Consider the following 25,072-nt stretch of genomic DNA (forward strand, 5'->3'; position numbering starts at 1 on the left):
GTAATACATAGCTATAAATGACAAGAGGTTTAACAAGGAGGACCGAGAAAAAGTCAATGTAAAACTAGTAGCTCAATTATAGCTCAATCAGCGGAAGGGCAGCAATCAAGCTGAAGCTAATACTTGGTCTCAGCTCTAGCAGAAGGAAGAGGAAGTGAAGCCAGCACACAATGGCCTACTAGAAGGCAGCAAATAAGTGTGACAATGAAGTCAACAAATGTTAAGCAATGGTCAGGCTGCAAGCCCCTTGTTGTATCCAATATCTTTTGTAACGAAACGGCATGCAGTGCATGCGCTATCACAGACGAGACCTAAAAAATTGCATGGCAGAGAGTGAATGACAGGCTCACCACCCTCATTAGGGTGGGACAACCATCATTGTGACCTGGCAAACAAGCAGAGATTTACACCGGTAGAGCCGGCGGAGATGCCATTGGTGTAAAAACAAAACAAAGCACTTTCCCTGGCCCCAGGTCTGCACAGCTACGACTGAAATAGTGCTGTTGTTGGAGAATGCCAACTGGTTGCCTTATATGGGCCTCTGAACAATGCCATGCAGTCACAGGTCTTCCATTATGCGACCCACAACTAACAAAAGAGGACTAGAAATGGGCTTTGCAAATCAAACAAAACTTTAATCACACTCCCATATGTTAGAGAAAAGGTCACATGATGTAAAGTGAAACCCTCCTCAAAACAGCTGCCACCGTGGGAAATCCATATTCCATACACCAAGGCTCCCAAAGTCAAGCATTTGAATAACAGTGCCTTGTACTAAAACCACATAGCATAATATTTTTGTCTTTCCCCTAGAGTGAAACTCTAGTCTATGTTACCAGTGAATGTTATTTTGCCATCAGTCAATTTACACCGTACCCTAGGATTTTTATATATATAAATGCTCAGTTCACCACCTCTCCTCAATTCTCTATTCTGAACTTTTATCTTTGAGTTTTCTGCTTACTCCATCACTGTTACTTAAAACAATACATTCATGCAGTACTGAACTGCTTCTGTCGCTATGTATCTTTCCACTTTTTCAACCCTTGGTGCTAGCACAGGACCAGCATATTAGTGTATCTCTGCGACTGTTTCCATAATGATCGCCATTCTAATCTGGATACCCTTCTTTTTTTTATGGCATGCTGCATGATCTACATTAATAGTGGCAGTATTTAATGTATCTTAATTGGCCATACATGCAGTTAAATGCAGATTTTGCTTTCAGCCAGGGGTCTCCGGTAGAGTAGCTCAGGAGCTACTAGTAGCTCGGTGGGGAAGTCAAACCCAGTACTTCGTTCAGAGAGGCTGTGCGTATTAAAGAAGGCTGCACTGCTCATTTCAGGTGACATTCAGGCCAACCATGGCAGGGCATCATGACAAAAATCAGACACTCATTGAGTCAGTCTTATGCGGTCTGCCCCATGACCATCTGTCTCTTCTCTCAGTCTAGCTGAGTCACAAGGAGATTGGTCATGTTGTAGGCCCTACTCTATTAGACAATGTGTGAACAGTGGGCCATGAAAGAAGAGTGCCAGCAGCAGCCTGAGCAGTGACCAGTGCTGACCCACTGCAGTGCTGATCTGCAGGAGCCAAAGTGAACATTTCTTAGTTGGGTGCATAATCAGCCTAAGAGCTGAGGCGAGCAGGGTATGGATCTAGAACTGACAATTAAGAGCCTCAATCAATCAATCAATACATTTGTAAAGCGCGCTACTCACCCATGAGGGTCTCAAGGCACTGAAAGGGGGGGGGGGGGGGTTTGCTACTGCTCGAATAGCCAGGTCTTGAGGTGTTTCCTGAAGGTGAGATGGTCCTGGGTCAGCCGTAGGTGTGCAGGGAGGGAGTTCCATGTCTTGGCGGGCAGGTAGGAGAATGATCTTCCTCCCGTGGTGGTTGTGCGAATCCGTGGGGCAATGGCGAGGGCGAGGCTGGCGGAGCGGAGCTGGCGGGTAGCAGTGTAGAACGAGAGGTGGTTGTTGAGGTATTATGGGCCCATGTAGTGGAGTGCTTTGTGTGCGTGGGTGAGGAGCCTGAACGTGATCCTCTTGCTGACAGGGAGCCAGTGCAGGTCTCTCAGGTGGGCAGATATGTGGCTATGGCGAGGGATGCCGAGGATGAGTCGTGCGGAGGCGTTCTATATGTGCTGAAGACGTTTCTGAAGTTTGGCTGTGATTCCTGCGTAAAGGGCGTTCCCGTAGTCCAGCCGGCTGGTGATGAGGGCCTGGGTGACCGTCTTTCTGGTTTTGGTGGGGATCCACCGGAAGATCTTTCGGAGCAGGCGCAGGGTGTTGAAGCATAAGGATGAGATGGCGTTGACTTGGTTGGTCATCGTGAGGGAGGAGTCCAGGATGAATCCCAGGTATCGTGCCTGGTCCGTGGGTGTCGGTGCGGTGCCCAACCCTGTGGGCCACCAGGAGTCGTCCCAGGCGGATAGGGTTTGTCCGAGGATGAGGACCTCTGTCTTGTCTGAGTTCAGTTTCAGTCGTCTGAGCTTCATCCATTCTGCGACGTCTTTCATTCCTTCCTGGAGGTTTGTTTTGGCGGTGGCTGGGTCTTTGGTGAGGGAGAGTATCAGCTGGGTGTGGTCGGCGTAGGAGATGATGTTGAGGTTGTGTTTGTGTGCGATGGCGGCGAGGGGGCTCATGTAGATATTGAAGAGGGTTGGGCTGAGCGAGGAGCCTTGGGGTACGCCGCAGATGATCTTGGTGGCCGCGGAGCGGAACGGTGGGAGGCGGACTCTCTGGGTTCTATTGGATAGGAAAGAGGTGATCCATTCCAGGGCTTTTCCTTGGATCCCAGTGTTGTAGAGGCGGGTTATTAGGGTGCAGTGGCATACGGTATCAAAGGCGGCTGATAGGTCTAGGAGGATGAGGGCGGTTGTCTCCCCATTGCCCATCAGGGTCCTGATGTCATCAGTGGCTGCGATGAGGGCGGTCTCGGTGCTGTGGTTGGCTCGAAATCTGGACTCGGATGGGTCGAGCGAGTTGTTTGCCTCGAGGAATGCAGTCAGCTGTTTATTGACGGTCTTCTCGATTACTTTTGCCAGGAAGGGAAGAAGAGAGATGAGGCGGAAGTTCTTGAGGTTTTTGGGGTCTGCTGTGGGTTTTTTCAGATGGGCGTTGATCTCTGCGTGCTTCCTGCTCTCTGGGAAGGTGGCCGAAGCGAAGGAGTTATTTATGACGCTCCGAAGGTGGGGTGCAATGATGGTGTCAGCTTTGTTGTAGATGTGATGGGGGCAAGGGTCAGAGGGAGAGCCGGAATGGATGGTGTTCATGACGTGGGTGGTGTCTTCTGTGCTAATAGGGGTCCAGGCGCTGAGGGTGGTGGTCGTAGGTTTGGTGACTGGAGGCGGATTCTGGGCGTTAAAGCTGTCGTGTATATCTGCGATCTTGCGGTAGAAGAACGTGGCGAGGGAGTTGCAGAGGTCTTGCGACGATGTTATGTCGTTGTTGCTGGCGCTGGGGTTGGAGAGCTCTTTTACGATGTTGAAGAGTTCCTTTCTGTTGTGGGTGTTGTTGTCCAGCCGCTCTTTGAACGATGTCCTTTTGGTGGTGCGGATCAGCTGGTAGTGTTCGCGAGTGGCATTCTTGAGGGCTGTCACGTTTTCTGTCGTCCTTTCGTGGCGCCAGGTTCTTTCGAGAGTACGGCAGGATTTCTTTGAGTCTTTGAGGGTGTCGGTGAACGATGTTGTTTTCCTGCTATTGGTCTTGCCTGGGGGGTTCTTTAGTGGAGCAAGATTGTCGGCGCAGTTGGTGATCCACTATGCGAGATTGTGGGCTGCATTTTTGGTGTCAGTGGTGGTGGTGGGTTCTGGCTTAGAGATGTGGTTAGCTGGTCTGTGGTGACTTTGCTCCAGTTTCTGCGGGGGATCTGTGGCGTGCGGTGGTGGGATGTAGTCTTCGTGAAGGTGAAGTGGATGCAGCTGTGGTCGGTCCAGTGTAGTCCTGTGGAGTGGCTGAAGGAGACGTGGTTGCTGGCGGAGAAGATGGGGTTCAGCGTGTGGCCGGCGTAGTGGGTGGGGGTGTTCACCAGTTGTTTGAGTCCGAGGTTGTCGAGCAGGGTGGTGGTGGTGTTGTTGTCGTTGTTGTTCTCCAGGTGGAAGTTCAGGTCCCCTAGGAGGATGTATTCTGGTGAGGTTAGTGCGTGCAGGCTGACTAAGTCGGCAATGGTTTCTCTGAATTGTGTGCGCGGGCCCGGGGGTCTGTAGATGAGGGTTCCTCTGAGTGTGGTTTTGGGGTCGGTGTGGATCTGGAAGTGTAGGTGTTCGGCGGCGGAGAGTGTGCCTTCGGCGTTGGTCGTGATGCTGATGTTTCTGTAGATGATGGCGATTCCTCCTCCGGTTTGGTTGACGCGATCCTTCCGGGTGATCTTGCAGTCGTCCGGGATGGCTATGGCGATGTTGGGGGCCGAGGAGGCGCTCATCCAGGTTTCCGTGAGGAAGGCGACATCAGGTGCTGTTGTGTCGAAGAGGTCCAGAGTTCGATGGCGTGCTTGTGGAAGGAGCGGGTGTTGAGGAGGATGCACTTGAGGTGGTTTTTGTAGATGTTCGGTCCGGCGGGCGGTGTGCATGCTCGGAGGCAGGTGAGTTTGCAGGCTAGGCAGGTGAAGGGTCCGTGGGTGTGCTTCGGGGTGGCTTGATAGCAGGCGGGTGGTCGTCCGGTGTTGAGTGAGTTGAGGGTGGCGGTGTTGTATCTCAGTCGGGGTTCCAGGTATCGGCTGGGACCAGGAGTTCTGGCGCTAGGCATGGTCCGCGCGTGGACGGGCGCAGACGGGCTTGCCTTTGGCGTGCCTTCGGTGCACCAGCGGCGCGTACGCTGCGCGGCCTCCATATGAGGGGCAGAGGGAGGGAGGAGCAGCTGGGAGGTGGGAGCGGGGCGGCCAATGGGAGACAAGGGGGCGGGCCGCAGTGACGGGAAAACGGCGGGGGACACGGGAGACGAGGGAACAGAAAAGAAAGGGGGCCCAGGGACAAAAACGGGCACAGGTGTACAGAATGCAAGATGGACACAAAAACAACAACAGAACAGTACTTAGAGATGCAGGCGGGCCAAAACGGGCGGCAGCGGATCACAGGTCACACAGGGGGCTGCGTGGCGGTGAGGGGAGCGACCTGCCTGGTGACAGGGTCAAAGGTCGCTCCACACTCATATGTGTGTGTGTGTGTGTGTGTGTGTGTGTGTGTGTGTGTACATTTATGGGTGTGATTATGTCCTTCGTGTCAGAGATGGTGTGACTCTTTGGCTGTTACTTCATTAGTCACATGGAGGCATTTAATAATGGTAAACTTTTTTCTAGCATTTCTGCTGATAACCTCCTCTGAAATGTATGGGTGGTGACTGATATCCCTGATTAGGATGTTTCATAGTGTGATGTTAATATATGTGGTCACTATTTTACAATGATATAATTTGCTAGTAGCTCATGAGGACTTTCCTTATGCAAAAGTAGCTCTCACTACAGAAAACGTTGGAGATAACTGCTTTAAACGTACCAAGCTGGCCAAAAAAAGGGGCCTAAGTAAAAAGTACATTTATGTAAAACGTCTTGGGTGGGTTTTCTTATGTCCCTGACTTGACTGACATGCAACCCATTCCTCACTCTCCTGCACTTACTGCTACAGCAACAGTCACTTTTATTTCAGCATGTGTCTTGTAGTAGTGGGAACAAGAGTTCCACCAATTTCAACATATTTCTGCCCCTCTTGGACTACAGGAATTCGTAGGTATACATTTTACATATTTTATTTATCTCTTTATTTGTGGAGTTTTATATAGGTCACAGACTAGACCCGAAGGTATCAGAACACTTTACATGAGCACCAGTTACGTTACCGACTGACACATTAATTTTTGTTAGGCTCTGGGAGATTAACGGCCAGATGTATCAAAGGGTTTTGCTCATTCTGTGTCTATGGGGAAATGTGTTGATACATATGGCCCTAAGTGATTACTAAGACCTGAGAGGACTTTGGCAGCTTTCTCAGCAACCCCAGATGAATTTAGTTTTTTATATCTACTGATGAAGGATTATATTCAGAAACACATGTCTAGAGATTTACAGCACTAACCTGCACCAACTTTGGCGAAACACTACAGCTATAATTCAAGTAAGTAATCACTGTGAACTGCATTTACCACAATGCTATGGGGCGAACTGTGCTGGGAGGTGAGACAGTGTACTCCCTTCCCCCGTCTGTTTGAAAAGGCTCCCTTGAGCCACTAAGCTGACGAGTTTTTGGCTATGCACCTGTGCGCTAGAGAGAGGTACTGAGACCTGAGAGGACTGTGGCAGCTTTCCCAGCAACCCCAGATGAATTTAGTTTTTTATCCCCACTGATGAAGGATAATATCCAGAAACACGTGTCTAGAGATTTACAGCACTAACCTGCACCAACTTTGGTGAAACACTAAAGCTAAAATTCAAGTAAGCAATCACTGTGAACTGCATTTACCACAATGCTAAGGGGTGAACTGTGCTGGGAGGTGAGGCAGTGTGCTCCCACCCCTTCAAATGTAGTGATTTGCCCAGAATCACAGAATGGTCAGGTCCCTGCTGAGACTCGAACCCTGTTCCCCAGCTCCAAGGTTGACCGCCATAGCCGTTAGGTCACATTCCTTCCCGCTTATAGTTTCCTATTTTTGTTAATAACTAATAACAGTGAAACCTCAATGAGTTTACAACATGTTTTGGAGTTATGGTGCTCTAAATAAGCAGGCATGGCAACCGCCGAACGGGTTGTGCTGTCATTTCTGGATGGCATAAGGCTCAGCAGTGCTCTGAGCCCTCCTCTCTCACATGAAACTTGACTGGTTGAAGCAGTGAGGGTAAACCTGATCCACAGCGTGGTGGAGTTTCCCTCCCTACAGTGCCTGGGTGTCATTTCTTGCAACCTGAGAGCAGGGATCCGGCCCGGAAGTGTGAGCCGTCCACCTGAGGCACCAATGAATGGGAAAGTGATGCCAAATGAACTGGAATGATGTGCTGCTGACAACAGAAAATATGAATAGATTGAACCGGAGTATGTTGGAATGAATGAAAGAAAGAAAGGAACAAAGAAAGAAAGGAAGAAAGAAAGAAAGAAAATCATTTGTAAATCGCACTGCCACCTTACCTGGTTACCCTGGCCCTTAACAGCCAAATTCAAATATAGAAATGGTGTTAACTGTTCTGCTGAGTCTGATGACTTCGTGGACTAATGCATCCACTTCCACCATTTTTGTTTGACCACTTGGTTGCGAGTTTACATCTTTGCTTTACATCTTGGCTGTACCACTCAACTTCTAATCCTCTATAGGTTGATGTCATGAGTACCATAGAGATGGGTGACATAAACATCTATTAATCGGCGCCCGGATAACTACAAGTGAACCTTTATAAATGTACATCTTAAAGTTATTTTATGTATTTAGTTCTTTGGAAAAAAGCCTGAGACACATCTTCTAAAGTTGCACTCACTATATTAGCTACCTAACAGGATATTGTAAAGTTGAATATGCTCATTTCACACATTTATGCATCTATTCCAGTGCTTATTTTGGGCCAGTGTTTGCCATGCTTGGCACTGGTACGTATTTTTAAACTCCGGCACATGTTTATGAGAGTCTACCAAAGGGTGATGCAGTTTGTCGATTTTCTTTTTTTCAAGCAGAGTTCATCAGTGGAGCGTTTGCCTCGTTAATATATTTTTGTAATAAGGATAAAAACAATTACTTAAAAGCTATCCCTACAGCTTGAGACAACCTGGAATAGTCCAACAAATCACACTAGTAGATACTACTCACATTCTGTAGCTTTGGTGGTACCAGTTGCATTGGACAGATGTGGAATATCTATGGTCCTGGCCCTTTTTTTTTCTTTTTACAAATTAAGTACTGCTCTAATCATTTAATGAAACACTATATAATAATTATGGTAACAACACATGCTTTCCATGCCTTCCTAATGAGCAAATGGCATAGAAGAGAAAATATTTTGTTAAGAAACAATGTAATGAGAGCACTGTATCCATTGATGCAGTCTAATTTTGAATTATTATGGGAAGCCATGCCATAAACAGTTTATGGAACTAATTAAGAGAGACGATAACATGAGAAGTTATTTCCTAAGTCATTTACAATTAGGTAAGAAAGGTGATGACCTCAGAACACATGTTGGCAGGGTTGATTTTCAGATGGACTGTTGACTGACATCCTTATTGGCAGTAGCCAAGGAATTATTATTATATTTTTTTGAAGAGCAATGCAGTTGAATCAATGACACTGTAATCCCAACAAATAGAACATTAAAGTGGAAAACTGAACTAACACCTACTACAAGGAGACAATCAATTAATGAGGTTTATGGACTGGAATTGAAATGTTGTCGATCACTGCTAACAAAAATATATGTTATTACTGAAATGTTTCTGTCTCTGCTAGGATGCCTATTGTTGAATAGATGTATAAATGTGTGACAAGTGTTCCCTGATGCATGTTTTTATTTTGTTGTTACCAATTGGAGTTATAACTTTTTGTAGAATTGTGCTACTCCTCTAAAACAAAGAAAAGAGTATACAAACTGACAATCTCATCTTCAGCAAAAGATTGTTTCAGTCATTTATGTGGCTTGACTCAGATTTTGAAGCTCCTGACAAGATAAATCATGTTATAGCATTTCTTTGTGGAGTGTAGTGTAATTCGAAACATACTGTGCCTGTGTAACCAGTATAGTTTTACTTTCCAGCACACCAGTGGTTTTCTAAACGCTGCAACATTTCAGCCTGTACGACCTTTACCAGCTATTCGAATAATGGTGGACAAAATCAACCTGGAACATTCGGAGCCAATGTATGCAGAGCAGCTGGTACAGACGGTCAGCAATCTCAGTCAACCCTCTGACAACCTGCTGCACCACTGCTACGTTCATTGCTACCTAAAGGTAAACTCAAGATGTCATTTATAGCAATTACACTGCGGATGCTTGTATTTGTCATAAAGCTCTAAAATGCGACAGGCATTATTTGTATTAAATAAAAAGTGAGAATGGTATATTAAAATAGCATTAAAGTAAGACCAACAGAAAACTCTTGCCCTGAACATGTCAGCCTTAAAATAAGAAGATATGAGTCTCATTTCTTGCGAGTTACTGTATTTCAGAATATCTCTGCACAGAGTAAGGCACTGATTTCTGCAAGGTGCCGCAGTGTTTCTTTAAAGGGTTGCTCTTGCATGGTAACTTATCCAGTATTATGGGTATCTTTCATAGATTCACATGCCTGAAAAGGCTGCAGACTAATCAAACAGTTTCTGAAGGGATTATTCAGATCTTTCCCTCCAGTTAGAGCACCTCCACCTACATGGCAACTAAATGTGGTACTAGCTCAACTAATGAAACACCCGTTTGAGCCAATCCACAGAGCAGATCTAAAATATTTGTCATGGAAAACGGCTCTATTGCTGGCGCTCACGTCAGCAAGGAGAGTGAGTGAACTGCAGGCTTTTTCTGTGCAAGACCCCTTCATCCAGTTCAAGAACGACAGGGTCATTCTACGGACTAACCCTAAGTTTATACCGAAGGTTCCGTCCTCTTTCCATCTCAACGAACCTATTGTCCTACGATCTTTCTTCCCGAATCCATCATCTGCGGCTGAAAGATCTCTCCACTCATTGGACCTCAAACGATGTCTCAAATTCTACCTTCACAGGACGGAGCAATTTAGAAAGTCCAACCAATTGTTTGTTGCATTTAGCAGGCCCAGAAAAGGCTTAGCTTTAACAACACAGAGCATTTCCAGATGGATTTCAGCGGCCATCGCCTTCTGTCACTAACAGGCGGGCCATTCTCTGCCTTCAAAAGTTCGAGCACACTCCACTAGAGCGGTATCCACCTCCATGGCGCTCTTTGCTGGGGTATCCATTGTCGACATTTGCAGAGCGGCGACATGGAAGACACCACATACGTTCACCAAGCACTACTGCTTGGACTCTGAACTTCTGAAGGATGCAGCAGTGGGGCAGGCTGTCCTACGTCATCTATTTCATTAGTGGTGAGCCTTCTTCCTATCATCCCACCTTCCAGGTAATTTATCGCACATTTCTTATCAGGTTGTGAGTATCATGTATACTGTGTAACAACTTATGATAAGATTATTATGTCTTTACGAATGTATTATGCGAAATGTGCTCATTATTGCTTGCTATTCTGATTCAGGCATGTGAATCTATGAAAGATACCCATAATACTGGATAAGAAATGCGTTACTTACCTGTAACAGCAGTTATCCAGTATTGGTATCTTTCATAGATTCACATGCAACCCACCCGCCTCCCCTGGAAGGGCTCACCTTTCCCCTCTCAGTAGGTACTACTTAGCACTGTGCTTACGAAAATCTGAGGGACTAGGGCTCCTTCCAGGAAGGTGAGAAGGGTGATGGTAGCTGATTGGCTCCTGGCCAAAGTTTGGTCCTTTTTACAGAAGGACCTAGATAGGCTACTAATGTGAGGCATCTGGCCTAGTACTAAGTATATGACTATGTGACATTACTATTGTTATTTACCGGGGACTCCTACCCCGACGACGGGGAATGATTCAGGCATGTGAATCTATGAAAGATACCAATACTGGATAACTGCTGTTACAGGTAAGTAACGCATTTCTTACTTTTGGTTTGGTGAGCTAAACATCTGCACAAATAGTATCTTTCCTTTTTTGAACTGTAGATCACATAGAATAATGTATATGTGATAGGACAAAAGCTGATTCGTGTTAGAGGCAGGGGAAACCCAATAAACCCTTGTAGGCTTGGGCACTGAATATTTAAAGTCACAATATGCTACAAGGGACTTATTTTTTAAACCAATGAATCTTAGTTATGAGTTGTACATGTGTAACACACTCAAGTGTATCAACAGAATATCACACTTTGTCATTTACTAGAATCAATCTAAGGAAGGAAAAGAGAACACACGTAGATAGTAGGTTATATTTCTAAAAAGATTTTAGTATTTAGTGATGAGACAACAAATTTACATCTTGGGAGAAGGATACACAGAAATGAATTCAAGCAAATGCTGAGAACAGAGGTATAGATGACAGTGACTCTTCAGTTCACAGCTAACACATCAACTCCTGGTAAGTATAACAAACAACCAAAAATAATTAATAAACAATGGTCGTATGTTGGTGACAACGCAACGTTTTTGGAGATGATGGAGGTGTCGACGTTTCGGTCTAATATGCAGTCGTCATGTAGACCATCATCAGGACAGAGCATATCCGTCTCCCAAGATGTAAATTCTTTGTCTGAGCTGACTGTGGGCGGCAAGCACCTGCTGGCTGTGTGGGGCGATTCTTCCTTTTACCCTGTTGGAGTCTGCATTTGACCACGCCTGCGGGAGTGTAGTTGTGACATTGCTCAGTTCATAGTGCCATTTGTGCTTCTGCTGCGCTAACACCGCCATTTTGGGACCCATCGCATTTTCCTAGCAGTGACCTGAGACTTGCTAGTGGGAGTATATTGTATTATTAGGTGCTATGGGCCAGCCGGAGAGGAATCAAACCAAACTGAACTTTGAAACGGGGAGAACTGCGGCGCCCCCGTGGCAAGGTATGTCAGACACTGAAGCACCAGGAGCTGCGGGGGTTGCGCCGAATTTGGAAGCCACACTGATAGCCATGCAGAAAACACTGCAATCCATAGAAGGCACTATGGAGGCAGTTAACCACAGGCTGGACCATATGTCCACGCAATTTGAACGGCAGAATGAATGAATGGATGAGGTAGAGCAAAGGGTGTCCGCGATGGAGGATGGTCTCACCACGGTGACTAATAAAGTATTCAGTATGGAAAGAGTGCTGGTGGTAATACAGGCTAAGAATGAGGAGTTGGAAGGGCGGTCCCGGCGCAACAACATCCGCGTCATGGGGCTGCCGGAATCCACGAATGTGGGCAGGATGGAAGATTTTATGGAGAGACTCTTTGTGGATATATTTGGTTCTGACCAGCTCTCTAAAATGTTTATTGTAGAGCGAGCGCACTGCTCTTTGGCTAAGCGTCCGGTGCCTGGGGCACCTCCGCGCCCCATAATTGCTCGGATCTTGAATTATAGGGACAGGGATACGCTGCTGCGTATGGCGAGGGAAAAAGGCACCATAGACTATCAGGGTAGCAAATTGGAATTTTTCCCAGACTTCACCATGGCCGTGCAAGCGGCGCGGAAGGAATTTGCGGGAGTGAAACAGATTCTTAGGGCAGAGGAAATTCCATATGCTATGTTGTACCCAGCGCGGCTGCGGATAGGTGCACCCTCAGATAACAACATTTTTACCTCGCCAAAGGCAGCTATGGAATATGCTAAGAAACAGAAGAAGCGTAAGAAAGACGCAGCCAGGGCGCAGGACGGGAATGATGAACTGCCTTAAGATAACTGACTGTCCTTCTACATTTAGGGCGCAAATAGCTGTTTGTTATCTAGTTTCTAGTGCATTGTCTAATGGAGATGGTTCACTCTTTCTGTAATACTAACCTTTCTCCTTACAGGTGCTGCTTGGTTTAAATATTACAAGTCATCATGAGTCAGGAGACCACATGCTCTGAGAAATTTCATGTTCTTTGTTGGCATGTATCATTGGTGATATGAGACAGTTGTGCATCTACTGGGGTCACGGGAATCGGGATCCGAATACCGTGATGTCTGGGATGCTGCTCTACGGTTTATATGCCTTGCCTTATGTTCAATATGATATAGTACTGGCTCTTATAAATAGTGCAGCACTGGTGGGTCTTCTGAAGTCTAAACTGTGATACATGATTGGAGATATGCAATGACGATTGTTGATCCTTGAGAGGTGGGCATCTGCCATTTCTTGATCTATTGATTGGCAACTGTTGGAATGGCCGGGGTAGACATGGGGCGACAGAGGTAGATTGCATGTCCTGGCGGCTTTGTGCCTCTTAGCCCCCACATATGGGAATACCCCACTGTTTGTGTGTTGGCTGGGGGGGTTTGGGTTTGCTTTGGCTGGTTGGGGGGGCCGAAGTGGGAGGGGGGTGGGCAGGCATGAACCTGGGAAGTTGGGGCGATGTTGGTTTTGCACTTTGGTCTATCTTTGCATATGTAACCGTTGCGGGCAAGGTAACACTAAGGGTGGGGGGATGGCCTTGGCAAGTTGGGGAGGCTGTCGTGGGATGGGAGGTTGAATGGAGGCGCTGTGGGATCCGATCTTGCTGGAAGGTACACATGGTAGATCACAAGAGGGTCTCTGTACAATATAAAGGAGTACATAACTGGTGGGGCGTGAAGATGGGTGATAAAGTCACTACTTATTGGTTGAAAGGTGAATCATTGGACAGTTGGCTGGACATATACCCTGAATACACCTATGGCTAAGGGAGGGAAAATCAATTGGCTAATATGGAATGTGCGGGGTCTCAACAGGCCGCAAAAGACCAGGCAGGTGATTGCATATCTGAATAGGCATGACGTGCAGGTAGTCTTCCTACAGGAGACGCATCTTAGCGGGCAGGCAGCTGGTACGGTAGCTAGTCGCTGGGCGGGAACGAGAGAGGCAACTTCGTACTCTTCATATGCTAGGGGTGTTATGATTCTAATTAAAAAGAATGTCCCCTTTGTGTGTTTGCATGTGGAAGTAGATAAAGAGGGTCGCTACATTATATTACATGGTAAACTGTGTGGTACGCTGATAACGATGGTTAATGTGTATGGGCCGAACATTGATGACCCCGACTTCTATGTCACGTTATGGAATAAGGTTTATAAGTTGCCCCCTTCTGCGATTATTTGTGGGGGAGATCTGAATGTGACGCTAGATCGTGGTTTGGATAAAAAGGAGGTGTGACAGGCTACAACGAAACGTGCATGTGGGGCGGTTCAGGATGGGATGGAAGTACTGGGATTGGTGGATATGTGGCGTCTTGGGCATCCGGGTGTTAGAGAGGGCACCTATTACACGTCTGCCCACGATACCTGGTCGCGATTGGATTACTGGCTGGTGACAAAGGATGTTAGCGGATGGGTGGCGATGACTGCGTATTTGCCCCGCACGTTATCTGATAATGCGCCTGTGCTGATGGAAGTAAGGATGCCAACACATGCCACGTTTACATGGCGGTTGCCATCCGGGGCTTTAACGGACCAGGTGTTACGTGAGCGTCTGCGTGAGACGATTGAAGTCTTTTTTGATAAGAATGTTGGTTCGGTGGCGAATGCGGGTGTTGTATGGGAGGCTTGCAAAGTGACATTGCGGGGAGCATGTATCGGAATGCAGGCTGGAGTGCTCAAATCGCTCAGGGATTCTATGGATAGATTGGAGCGTGAGCTGCTGAGTTTGGAGCGACAATGTGAGAGCAGCCATCTGACACTCTGTTGGCTGAAATACGCTCAAAAGTCACTGAGTACAACGAGCTGGCGGAACAGGAAGTAACCTATTTATCCAAGCGCACTAGAGCACGGTACTATGGTGAGGGTGGTAGACCTGGATGGGGACTGGCGGATAGACTCAAAGATCCATGGGCTAAGCACTGCGGAGTACAGGAAATTAGGGACGGTGACAGGACGGTGACGAATGGGGAAGATATACTAGAATGCTTTACGCAGTACTACACCAACATGTATGAGCAAAAGGAAACTGCTGGTGAGGAAGAAATAGCGAAATATTTGGAGGATATAGTGCTGGTCTGGCTCTCGAAAGGGCAGCAAGACTTTCTAATGCATCACATCACAGATGGGGAACTGAGGGATGCGATCGCGGCGTTGTCTTATGGCAAAGCTGCTGGTTCCGACGGCTTACCGTCCGAGTTCTATAAAGAATATGTAGATTTGCTACTGCCACATTTGGCAATGGTGCTGGAGGAGGCTTTTGAACAGGGACAACTACCAGCGACGATGAGAGAGGCTCTGCTAGTGGTACTCCCGAAACCGGGTAAACCACAAGACCGATGTGAGTCGTACCGTCCTCTGTCCCTGATGAACACGGAGGTAAAGATTATTGCCAAGGTGCTGGCTACACGCCTGCAACTGCTATTGCCTGTTATGGTATTGCCGGATCAATCGGGCTTTGTACCGCTGCGCTCGACGACGCATAACTGGAGAGCACTGTTCGCGGTTCTTCATTTACTCAAGCCTGACTTAGCTGTGTTAGCGGTCCTTTTGGACGCTGCCAAAGCGTTTGACTCTGTAGCCTGGACATACATGGTGGCAGTATTGCATCGCATCGGTGGGCCGTTCTTTTTTACGTCCCTGATCACCTTATTATACACAAATCCGGTAGTGCGAGTGCGAGTTAATGGTCGAGTATCAGCGCCATTTGCTTTACAGAGAGGTACGAGGCAAGGATGCCCGCTTTCACCTTTATTATTTGCTATTTTTCTGGAACCCCTAGCTTGTATTTTGTGACAAAGACATGCAGCCTCGGCTTTGTGTTTTCATCTTCGCTCATTGGCAGTATCTATGTACGCGGATGATATGATGCTTTATATCCGGGAGCCAAACAGATATTTAGATGGGGTGATCAGAGAATACATCAGATTTGAGCGCTTTTTTGGCCTGTCAATAAATTGGGAAAAATCTATATTGCTGCCTCTAACTGATATTACTCTCCCATTTCCAATAGAGTTCCCTTTGAAATGGGCCTCGGAACCAGTTCGATATTTAGGGATATGGATCCACAGAGACGCCCAAGAAATAATCCATGCTAATTACGGAGTGGCGATTTCAAAGTTGGAAGATCAGGTTGCACGCTGGATACGGTTACCCCTGTCGTTTGCGGATCGCGTAGCCCTGATTAAAATGGTGGCGCTCCCCAAATTTTTATATTATTTTGTAAACAATCCACTTCCTCTGACAACTAACTTTTTTACAACGCTTCAATCCTTGTTAATCACATTAGCCTGGGGGGGGGGGAAGAAACCTCGAGTAAAGTGGGACACCCTGACCAAACCATATGAGCAAGGGGGGTCCGCAGTACCGGACATGAGATTGTACTACCTGTGTGCACAAGCTCAATTTGCTTCCTATTGGATCTCGGCGCCACCGTACACGCCACATGTAGCGATTGAGGCTGGGGCGACCTATCCATTACCCTTGAAGGCAATGGTTGTGAATCCGCACTCGGTGTACGAGAAGGGCGAGGTGGACACGGTACAGTGTACAGCGAAGGCGTGGCGGGAATTAGGGAAACGCGCAGATCGTCTACCACTTTTTGCACCGGCCATGCCTTTGTTGCATCATGCGCACATTTCGGTCTCGAGCGAGGTGGGTGCCCTTCAACTGTTGCAGGGTGCTGGGATGCACACCATGGGGGATATTTTCCCAGCTGGCCAATTTATTGACTTACAGACATTATTGGACCAAACGACTAATGGAACTATGGCTACTTTCACCTATGTTAGGCTGTGCACCGTGGTGCGCGATCACTACCCGTCCTTCCTGATGGAACCACCGACGCTGAATGCACTGCAGGTGATGTATACGGCGACCTCTCGAGTGAGGATGATTTCGCAAATGTACAAGGTTTCGCAAGAAGATGAAAGTGATGTAAATATGGTTGCAAGGGCTAGATAGGACGCATGTCTGCTGGAGCCGCTGTCGGATGACGACTGGGCTGAACGCTGTGCTATGACTGGCAAATTTGCTGCTAATGGTAATTTTAGGCTCATACACTATAAATTCTTACAACAATGGTATTACACTCCGGAGCAACTTTTTAAATATAGGCTACGTGACACACCTGCGTGTTTGCATTGTGGGATAGCTGTAGCCAATTTTCTACACTTGGCCTGGGCGTGTCCGCGTGTGTCTAGGTTCTGGACGGGTGTGACAGAAGCACTGACTGACATGACTTCAGTGACAGTTGATGTGGACCCATGCATATGTTTGCTGGGCATGGTGTCTAGTATTCCGTTGAGTGTGAGGCGCTTGGTTGCATTGGCGCTACAGTTAGCCAAGCGTAGAGTGGCGGCCTGCTGGGGAAGGAGGAGGGCGCCTGATGTAAAATCCTGGTTGCAGGAAATGGCGTACTGTCGGGACGAGCTGACATGTTATTATGAGGAGCTGCCAGCAGGCTCACGCCCAAGAGACATATGGGGACCGTACACCACTTACATGTTGGCGAAGCTTTCTGATGATGACTGAGCTTGGTCAGTGCCTTTATCGTGACAAGCTGCTCTACTCAGTGAGGCAGGGACTCGAGTGCTGCAGACTGCCAGGCAATTGGTGTTCCTTTGGTCAAACCCCTCTGATGCTACTTCAGGCATGCACCTGCTGTCTTGCCAGTTGTACAACACTCCCTTTGCTGGACTTGCTTGATGATGTCCTCCAACATTGATGCAGATATTGGTTGTTCCTAATTAATGCCTCAGGTGTTTACATACTATGTGTATCTCCATGATGCTGTGATCACCGCTCGCCATGCTTGTTCTATCTTCCATCGCTCGAATAGCTGTCCAACTAGGATCCGGGAAGAATATTGGGGAGGGGTTTGTTTAGTTAATAAGTTTGACTATGATCTAAGAAAATTTAAGGCTACAAGGAGATTTGTCATTGATGCTGCAAGTTCGATTCTGTTTTATCAGTGTTTGTTACGCCACCGGGCCTTTGGCTGTCGGCATCACGGCTGTGTACTGGAAACTGAATGAACGTATGTTTCAATATTTGCGGCCGGCCCATCGGGTTGTGGGCCAGAAGCTGTGTACTTGCAGAATGGTGTAATAAAGGTCTTAAAAAAAAACTAAAAAAAACGTACGATTTAAAAGCAGCTGAAGCAGAGTTTCTTGTGCATCCAGATTTCAGGCAGCAATAAAAACGTCAAGATAATTCTCGTGATTAATGTTTCTGCTAGAAACAGAGATCATAGTTTTGTCTAGTGGCAGTTTTGACTCATCCTCAAGTAGCACAAAGGGTTAATGTACCTGCTGCAAAAAACAGATCTGTATTCAAATTGGATAGCTGAGTTAATTAATAAAGCAAGTCTTTACCAGCACTTTATAACAAATGAAATGTATGTGAGAGAGGGGCTATGGAGAGTTGAAGGGCCCTTTTGCCAGGTGGTAGTGAGGGAATCAGAAGAGGAGGTCATGGGCGGGGGAGATGGGAAGGGCGCTGTAAAAGATTGTTGCACTGGGCACCACCTGCGCTAAAGCCGACCCTGGGGTGGCTAGTAAATGGATGGTGAAGGGCAAATGTATGGAGGATGGGATGATGAAAGAAGGATAGTGAGTGGATATGGAACGGTAGATCAGCTGTAAATAAAAATCTGTCTTTCAGTCAGTGAAGGTTTACCAAGACTCTAGGATACAATGAGGAAGGGGCCTCCATACATGCGTTTGAAAACAGGACTCTTCAGTTGAGCCTCCATATCGTCCATAATTCTTCTTAACCCCGAAATTTCAATAACCAGCAAACAGGAATTCTCTAAAAGATCAGGGGCCATATTTTGTAAAGGGCTCATTGCCCTGTTATGCGCCACAGGCACCTTTAAAAGGGTCCACTGGGTGCAGACCTTTTCAGTGTATCCTATTGCAGATAATGTGCTGCCCCGCGGGCAACTTCAAGCTCTCTCCTACCCTGGAGGCAGCTTATTAGTGAAAAGCAGACTGGCTGTTGGAAGCAACCGGTCCATCTTGTGCTTTGGATCGTGTCCCCTTATGATTGTTCGGGACTACATGTGCACTGCCGTGATCTGTATAACAGAAGGGGTTGCTCAAGTGTCTGCATCACTTTCTGTAAATCCAAAGTGTTCTGGGGGAGAAATAGGTAGGAAAACAACACACATGATGTGCTCAAAGCGCTCTTTCTGTAATACAACCCTGTAAGGCCACCATTCCTCCTCCCCCCAACCCCCTCCCAACCACAGGCCTGTGCCCCGGGCCTATGTCCGGTGGGCAGGTAAAATCCTCATCTAGATACAAAGTCTAAACAAGCATCCATGTATCCAAGAAACTTTCAAAAGTCTACCATTTTGGGACACATAAAAGAGCAATTTATGTGGGCATCATTCACTCTGCCCTTTGGCTCCTAATTAACTTACATGCACCGTGGCATTTTTACGCATACATAGACAATAAAGAAACATGCCACAGCATGCCTTACAAACGACTCAACTGAGAGTTGAAGAAATTGAGCACCTTCGAAACAAGCAATGTAGTTAGTCAAGCAAGGCACCCTGACTGCCCAGCAAATAAATCAGTTGCATAGTCATTCCATAGGGAAACAAAATGCAGCTTTGCTAATTAACATGGCCTTATTTTGTACGTCACTGCACTGTGCTGATCACTTGTACCTTGAACATGGGAGAAAGTGAGAGTGGAGTGAGTGGACTCATCCGCGGGCAAAGCAACAAGCCAACTGGCTGTTCAAAATTTCTTTCATCATAGAAGCAGCACATGGACAATGTGGATAACAGTATCATTTTTATTTTCATCTTTTTTTTAAAACTTTGTTTATTGGCATTTTTGTTTACAAGAACATAACACATACAGTACATAATAGGCATTGCGGGTATATTGCATGTCTACTTTTGGTACAGCGCAATTATTGTCCATGAACAGGCTGGACACAGTACACAGTAAGTTTGTTATGTAGGCAAGTTATACATTATTCCACAGTGATCGTGGTAGCAATCGACCCCAGTAGTCCGTGGCCCGGTGACCGCAGCACGCCAGCCAGTCTGTGCAAGTGGCGCGCTGTCCTACGTGTCATTAGCAGTTTTATGTAGCAGGTAATTCGTGAGAGGTTCACAAATGTCACAAGGCCTAGAGCAAGGAGGGAACCGCTCAGCGTATATGTAATTTTGCTCCTGACAGTAAGTCAGATCTGCCAACCATTCCTTAAATTTGGGCGCCCTGCCCCTCCCCCATCTACATGCAATTTTTCGCTTAGCAATGAGGAGCCCACAGCTAGCAAACATTTGATTCAGCCTCTATACCTGGGCAGATATCCTAGGTGGCCCATCTCCGGTGTTAAATCCAACCGTTCCCCAATCATGTCCCCCAGGGCCACTTCCACCTCAGCCCAGTAGCACGCCATGGAGCTGCATTCCCATGCAAGATGCAAAAGCCTCACTCTCTTGTGCTTATAGCTGTCACATTTATCATTATCGCGCAGTTGGAGCTTGTGCATTTTTACAGGCGTGTAATACATCCTATGGATAAATTTAAAATGTAGTATCCTAAATCTGCTGCTCGCTGTGATGCTTTCCGTTTGCTGACAGCAGTATGTCCAGACCTCGTCAGTGATCTGATAGCCTAATTCTGCTTCCCACCCCATTTTTAACGCCTTCAGTGTGTTGTGTGTCCCTGCCCCTATGGTGGCTCTGTATATATGGGACACTGCGTGAGGTGCCCCAGACAGTAACTGTTGGTGCAATGGAAGCAATGTGGGGGGGTTCTTCAGGGAACTTGTGAGTGGCGGCCTTAACATCCTGTCTTAGACGTATATATAGGAATCTCTCTATAGTAGTGGGGGAGTTGTCCTCCCAAAAACTATCTGCTCCTTTGAAGTGCCCATGGGCATACATATCCCCCCAAGTGTTTACGCCATATTTGAGGAGCATACGCTTGCATATACCTTCCCGTGTTACTGGTAGGCCTTGTTGATCCCAGAGGGGATGCAACAGGGAGTATAGCATGGGAGCTTGGGACTGTTTTGCGAGAGCTCGCCACACACTGTTGACGCAGGCTACCTGTGACTTTCGCCCTCCAGCTGTCTTATCATCAGCTCCCAGGAACCCTATTAGGAGGACGGGCACCATATACCCCTGCTCCACCGCTAAGTGCATCATGAAGGGTGGAGGCTCAAGCCAGTATGCGGCATAGTGCACCTGAGCCTTGAGATAGTAAAGTTCAGGATCGAGTGCTTCAAACCCACCCTACACAAACGGCAGTATAAGGGTACTTCACTTGATCTGGGGCTGCTTCCCACCCCACTCCAGGCGGATGAGCTGACTCTTAAGCCTTGTGAAAAAGGGGCGGCCTGGGGAGAAGGTTATGTTTGTGAACAGATATAAAAATTTGGTCACGATAACCATTTTCATCAAGGCTACTCGGCCAGCGAGTGAGAGCGGTAGGGCTATCCACCTGGTGATCGAGGCCTCCACTTTGTTAAGGACAGTCCCGTTGTTAGCTCTCATGAGTACCTCCTTATCTTTAACTATATTAATGCCAAGGTAACAGACCTCGTCGTCGCACCATTGTAGCGGGTAGTACATGGGGAAGGGGATTGTGCGTCGAGTGAGCCGCATTACCTGAGGTTTGCTCCAATTTATTGCGATCCCTGAGAATGCTCTGAATTTTATTATTTCGCGAATCATGGCATTTAGCCCTTCTTCAGGATTTCGCACATAAAGCCTAATATCATCCCCGTACAGCGAAATTGAAACTGGCCTTGTGGGGTAATCCAGCGCATACCTCTTGTGGTTCTCCCGAAGCATGGTAGCCTGCGGCTTCATTGCTATCACAAACAGCAGGGGTGAGAGGGGACACCCCTGCCGCGTACCTTTGGAGATCCTGAAGGCCGGGGAGCGCACTCCATTCAGGAGTAGAGTGGCACAGGGGAGGTGATACAGCAACTTGATCCACATGAGGAACCCGGGCGGGAACCTCATAAGCATTAAGACTGTAAATAAATATTCCCATTCCAGGGAATCAAAGACTTTGGTGGCATCTAGAAAGACAGCCCCCGCCTGCTCATCCTGGTCAATGCGGTGCATAAATAGAGAATAGGGTCCGTAAATTGTGCGAAGTGGACCGTCCGGGTATAAAACCCGCTTGGTCTGGCACATCAATAGCCAGTACTTTGGCCAATATCTTGACGTCGCAGTTGATTAAGGACAGCGGCCTATATGAATCCGTAGAATCAGGGGTTTTCCCTGGCTTTAAATAGCGAGACTAACATTGCCTCCCGCATAATGGGTGGTAGCATCCCGCTTGAGCTGCGTCTTCATATACCAATTTCAGAAAGGGTGCGAACGTATCAATATAAGTCTTATAAAATTCGATCTTGAGGACATCGGACCCTGGCGCCTTCCCATTCCCTATCTGCATGATGGCTTCCTCCGCAATGTCTGCCGCTAGGAATTCCCACTGCCCATTACTGAGCCAGGCGAGTTCGATCTGCTGCAAATATTGCGCTTTCTCGGCTTGCCTTATTGCGCAGGTCGAGTATAACGTTTGATAGTGAGCATTAAAAACCGCCATTATAGGGGAGGAGGAGCTTCGCGCACGACCAAGATGGCCGCGTGAGCATAGGGCTCCCGAGACCCTCGCAACCTCTCGCATCTATCCTGAAAATTATCCTGACCACATTGACGGGTTATCAAAGACGAGCCATAGCTGAGGCGGACACCGTTGTCCAAATTTGAATCGGACTTCGGGAACCGGAATAACAACGATTTGAATATTGCGGCCTGCCCCTCGGAGTTGGCCGGAGCTCGAGTTGGTATGGTGCCCGGGCAGTAGTTGAACAACAGCGGCCTGAGGAGACACTGACTTGAACTTTCACTTTCGTTTTCGCGGCTCCAGTCTGATCCTATCTGAGAGCAAGCCTACTACTAGCAGAAGCTATTTGACGGCTCAGCGATCATAGGTGATGTGTTGACTGCGTATACTGGGCCTGGACGGACTGTGCCCTCTGGTCAACGCTGATGGTTTGATTGCAGTTCCCGATGCGGCTATTTTCTCTCGTTGCCCGCCACTTTGGAAGGCCTCCTTGTCCGTGATGGTGACCAAACCTGATGGAGACAAGCAAAAGTCCAAGACCACTCGGCGAGGTGGCTACACCCAAGCAATCAATATGGCTCGATATGCCCAATCTAAAGGATCCCCTGGTGGACCGAGTAGATCACTTGATGGTACTAAGGAGGGCCCAGCCTCATCGGCAGAATTGACTTTACAAGACGTCATGGGCGCCCTTGATGGGATGAAGGCATCCATCGGCCAACAATTTGAGACTCTCGCCCACAAGCTGGACACTGTTTCGATCGATGTTAATTTGATCTGTACGGATTTATCAAAAACCAATGAAAAGGTCGAATCTTTAGATCTGAAAACTTCCAGCCTAACGGGTGATGTGTCCGACTTGCAGACAGAGGTCCGTAACCTGCGGACCTCTAATGATCTTTTTGCCCGCCGGTTGGAGGACTTTGAAAGGTGGTGCCCGGCGTAATAACATACACATTATTGGGGTCCCGGAAAAATCGGAGGATCCGGCGGCTGATCTTTTTGTGGAAGGTCTGATCACCAAACACCTCGCTCCTAAGGGTCTGAGCAAGTTCTTCGCGGTTGAACGAACCCACAGAGTACCGGGTGGTAAACCGAAGTTGGGTGCCCCGCCGAGACCTCTTATCGCCAGAATCTTTAACTTCCGGGATGGAGACGCTATCCTGCAGGCCTCACGGATGAGTGGACCCACGAAATACGAAAATACCACTGTAAGTTTCTACCCGGACTTTACACAGGCAGTCCAAAAGCAAAGACTTGGATTTCTGGGCGTCAAACGACGACTGAGGGAGATGGAACTGAAATGCGCAATGCTTTTTCTAGCCAGGCTGCGCGTTGAATTTGAGGAACAAACATATTTTTTTGATCTTCAGGAGATGGCGGGAGACTGGCTCGATACTTTGCCACACCAACGTTGCTGGGAGGAACATACTGGAGGAGCGGAAGGCGGCCCGACGGAGCAGAAATAGGAGCATGGTTTCCGGTACCTGAACTTTACTGATAACCCTGACTATGGTTCGATGACTTTTATTGTATGATTTGATGTGTCATACCCGGGAGTGGCGGGGCGATTGGTGGACTCTTTCCTCCTCTGGGGTTTCTTTTTGTAGACTAGTTTGATATCAGGGCGACAGGCACACTGCAAGTTGGGGTGGATATTTAGTCTTATGCAGGGATGCAGGGTGGGGGGATTTCTAACGGGTGTCTGGTTTGAGGGTGGAGGGGTGTTCAAGTGGGTGTGTTTTGGTTCAGTGCAAGGCAACATATTGTTCTATCATTTGATTTGGATGCTGAGTTCCAAGGAGGGGTGGATCTGCTTTCACTTTAGGGATGGGGGTAGGGGATTGAGACTAAGGAGTTGGAATGTGAATGGATTGGGGGACAGGATAAAACGAGGGGTTGTGTTACAATTGTTGAAGCGACTTTCCCCTGATGTGGTATTGTTGCAGGAAACACATTTGATCGGTAACACTTGTCATGCCATGAACCGGAGAGGGTATCGCTTGGTTGCCCATGCGGAGTTCTCCTCTGGATCCAGAGGGGTGGGTATCCTAGTTAGGAATTCTCTCCCCTTAGAAATAGATGCAACAGTCCTGGATGATAGGGGGCGCTACGTAGCTCTTACTGGACGATGGGAGGGTAGAACTATATCCTTGATCTCTGTTTACGTCCCCCCGGGTCTACAGTCGACAACTTTTGCTGACCTGGGGCGAGTAGTATTGGGACTTCCTGAGGGGACTCTGGTCATGAGCGGAGATTTTAACTCGGTTGTCTCTGGCAGGGAGGATCAACACCCACCCAGGGACCTCACGGGGTCACAGAATTGGCTTAGTGGCTTTATAGACACACTGGGGTGGATATACTGTTGGAGACTGCTGCACCCGGCCCAAAATCAATTCACTTTCCACTCGGGTGCACACGGTAGCCTTTCCAGGATTGATTACATTCTGATGCCAGCTGCGTAGGCCCCCTCCGTTACTGAGGTCCAACATCTAGCTCGGGGAATATCTGACCACTCTCCACTGTGGCTTTGGATAGAGTCCCGTGTAGGTGCGGAGGGGCGGGTAGCCCCAATTATTATTATTTATTATTATTGAAATTTGTTAAGCGCACGGCTACCCCAGACGGGGGTGTCCCGGCGCTAAGATTGCAGATTTGGAAGAGTGTCAACAAAGGAGAGTTAACAGCCAGAAAATAGGAGGGTCTTTAGTTTACCCCTGAATTGGGATTCGGTGTCGATGAGACGGAGGCTGATAGGGAGGGCATTCCATAATTTTGAAGCAATTCCAGCAAAAGCTCTACCACCTTTCCTTACCCAGCGAAATCTGGGAGGGAGTAGGAGACGGAGGTGGTTGGATC

The 25,072-nt window shown here is 47.6% G+C and overlaps 1 protein-coding gene across 1 annotated transcript in view; it reads left to right on the forward strand.

Annotated features, from left to right (window-relative positions):
• The window catches only part of VPS13B (vacuolar protein sorting 13 homolog B), a 2,999,480-nt gene that overhangs the window by 425,660 nt on the left and 2,548,748 nt on the right, over positions 1–25,072 (forward strand). The window contains exon 15 of the mRNA XM_086966051.1: positions 8,725–8,919. Within this exon, the coding sequence (XP_086822177.1) occupies positions 8,725–8,919 (195 nt within the window). The remainder of the gene's footprint in view (positions 1–8,724; positions 8,920–25,072) is intronic.

Source organism: Lissotriton vulgaris, chromosome 4_1 (assembly GCF_964263255.1).
Source record: "Lissotriton vulgaris chromosome 4_1, aLisVul1.2, whole genome shotgun sequence".
In the NCBI taxonomy this organism is placed as follows: Eukaryota; Metazoa; Chordata; class Amphibia; order Caudata; family Salamandridae; genus Lissotriton; species Lissotriton vulgaris.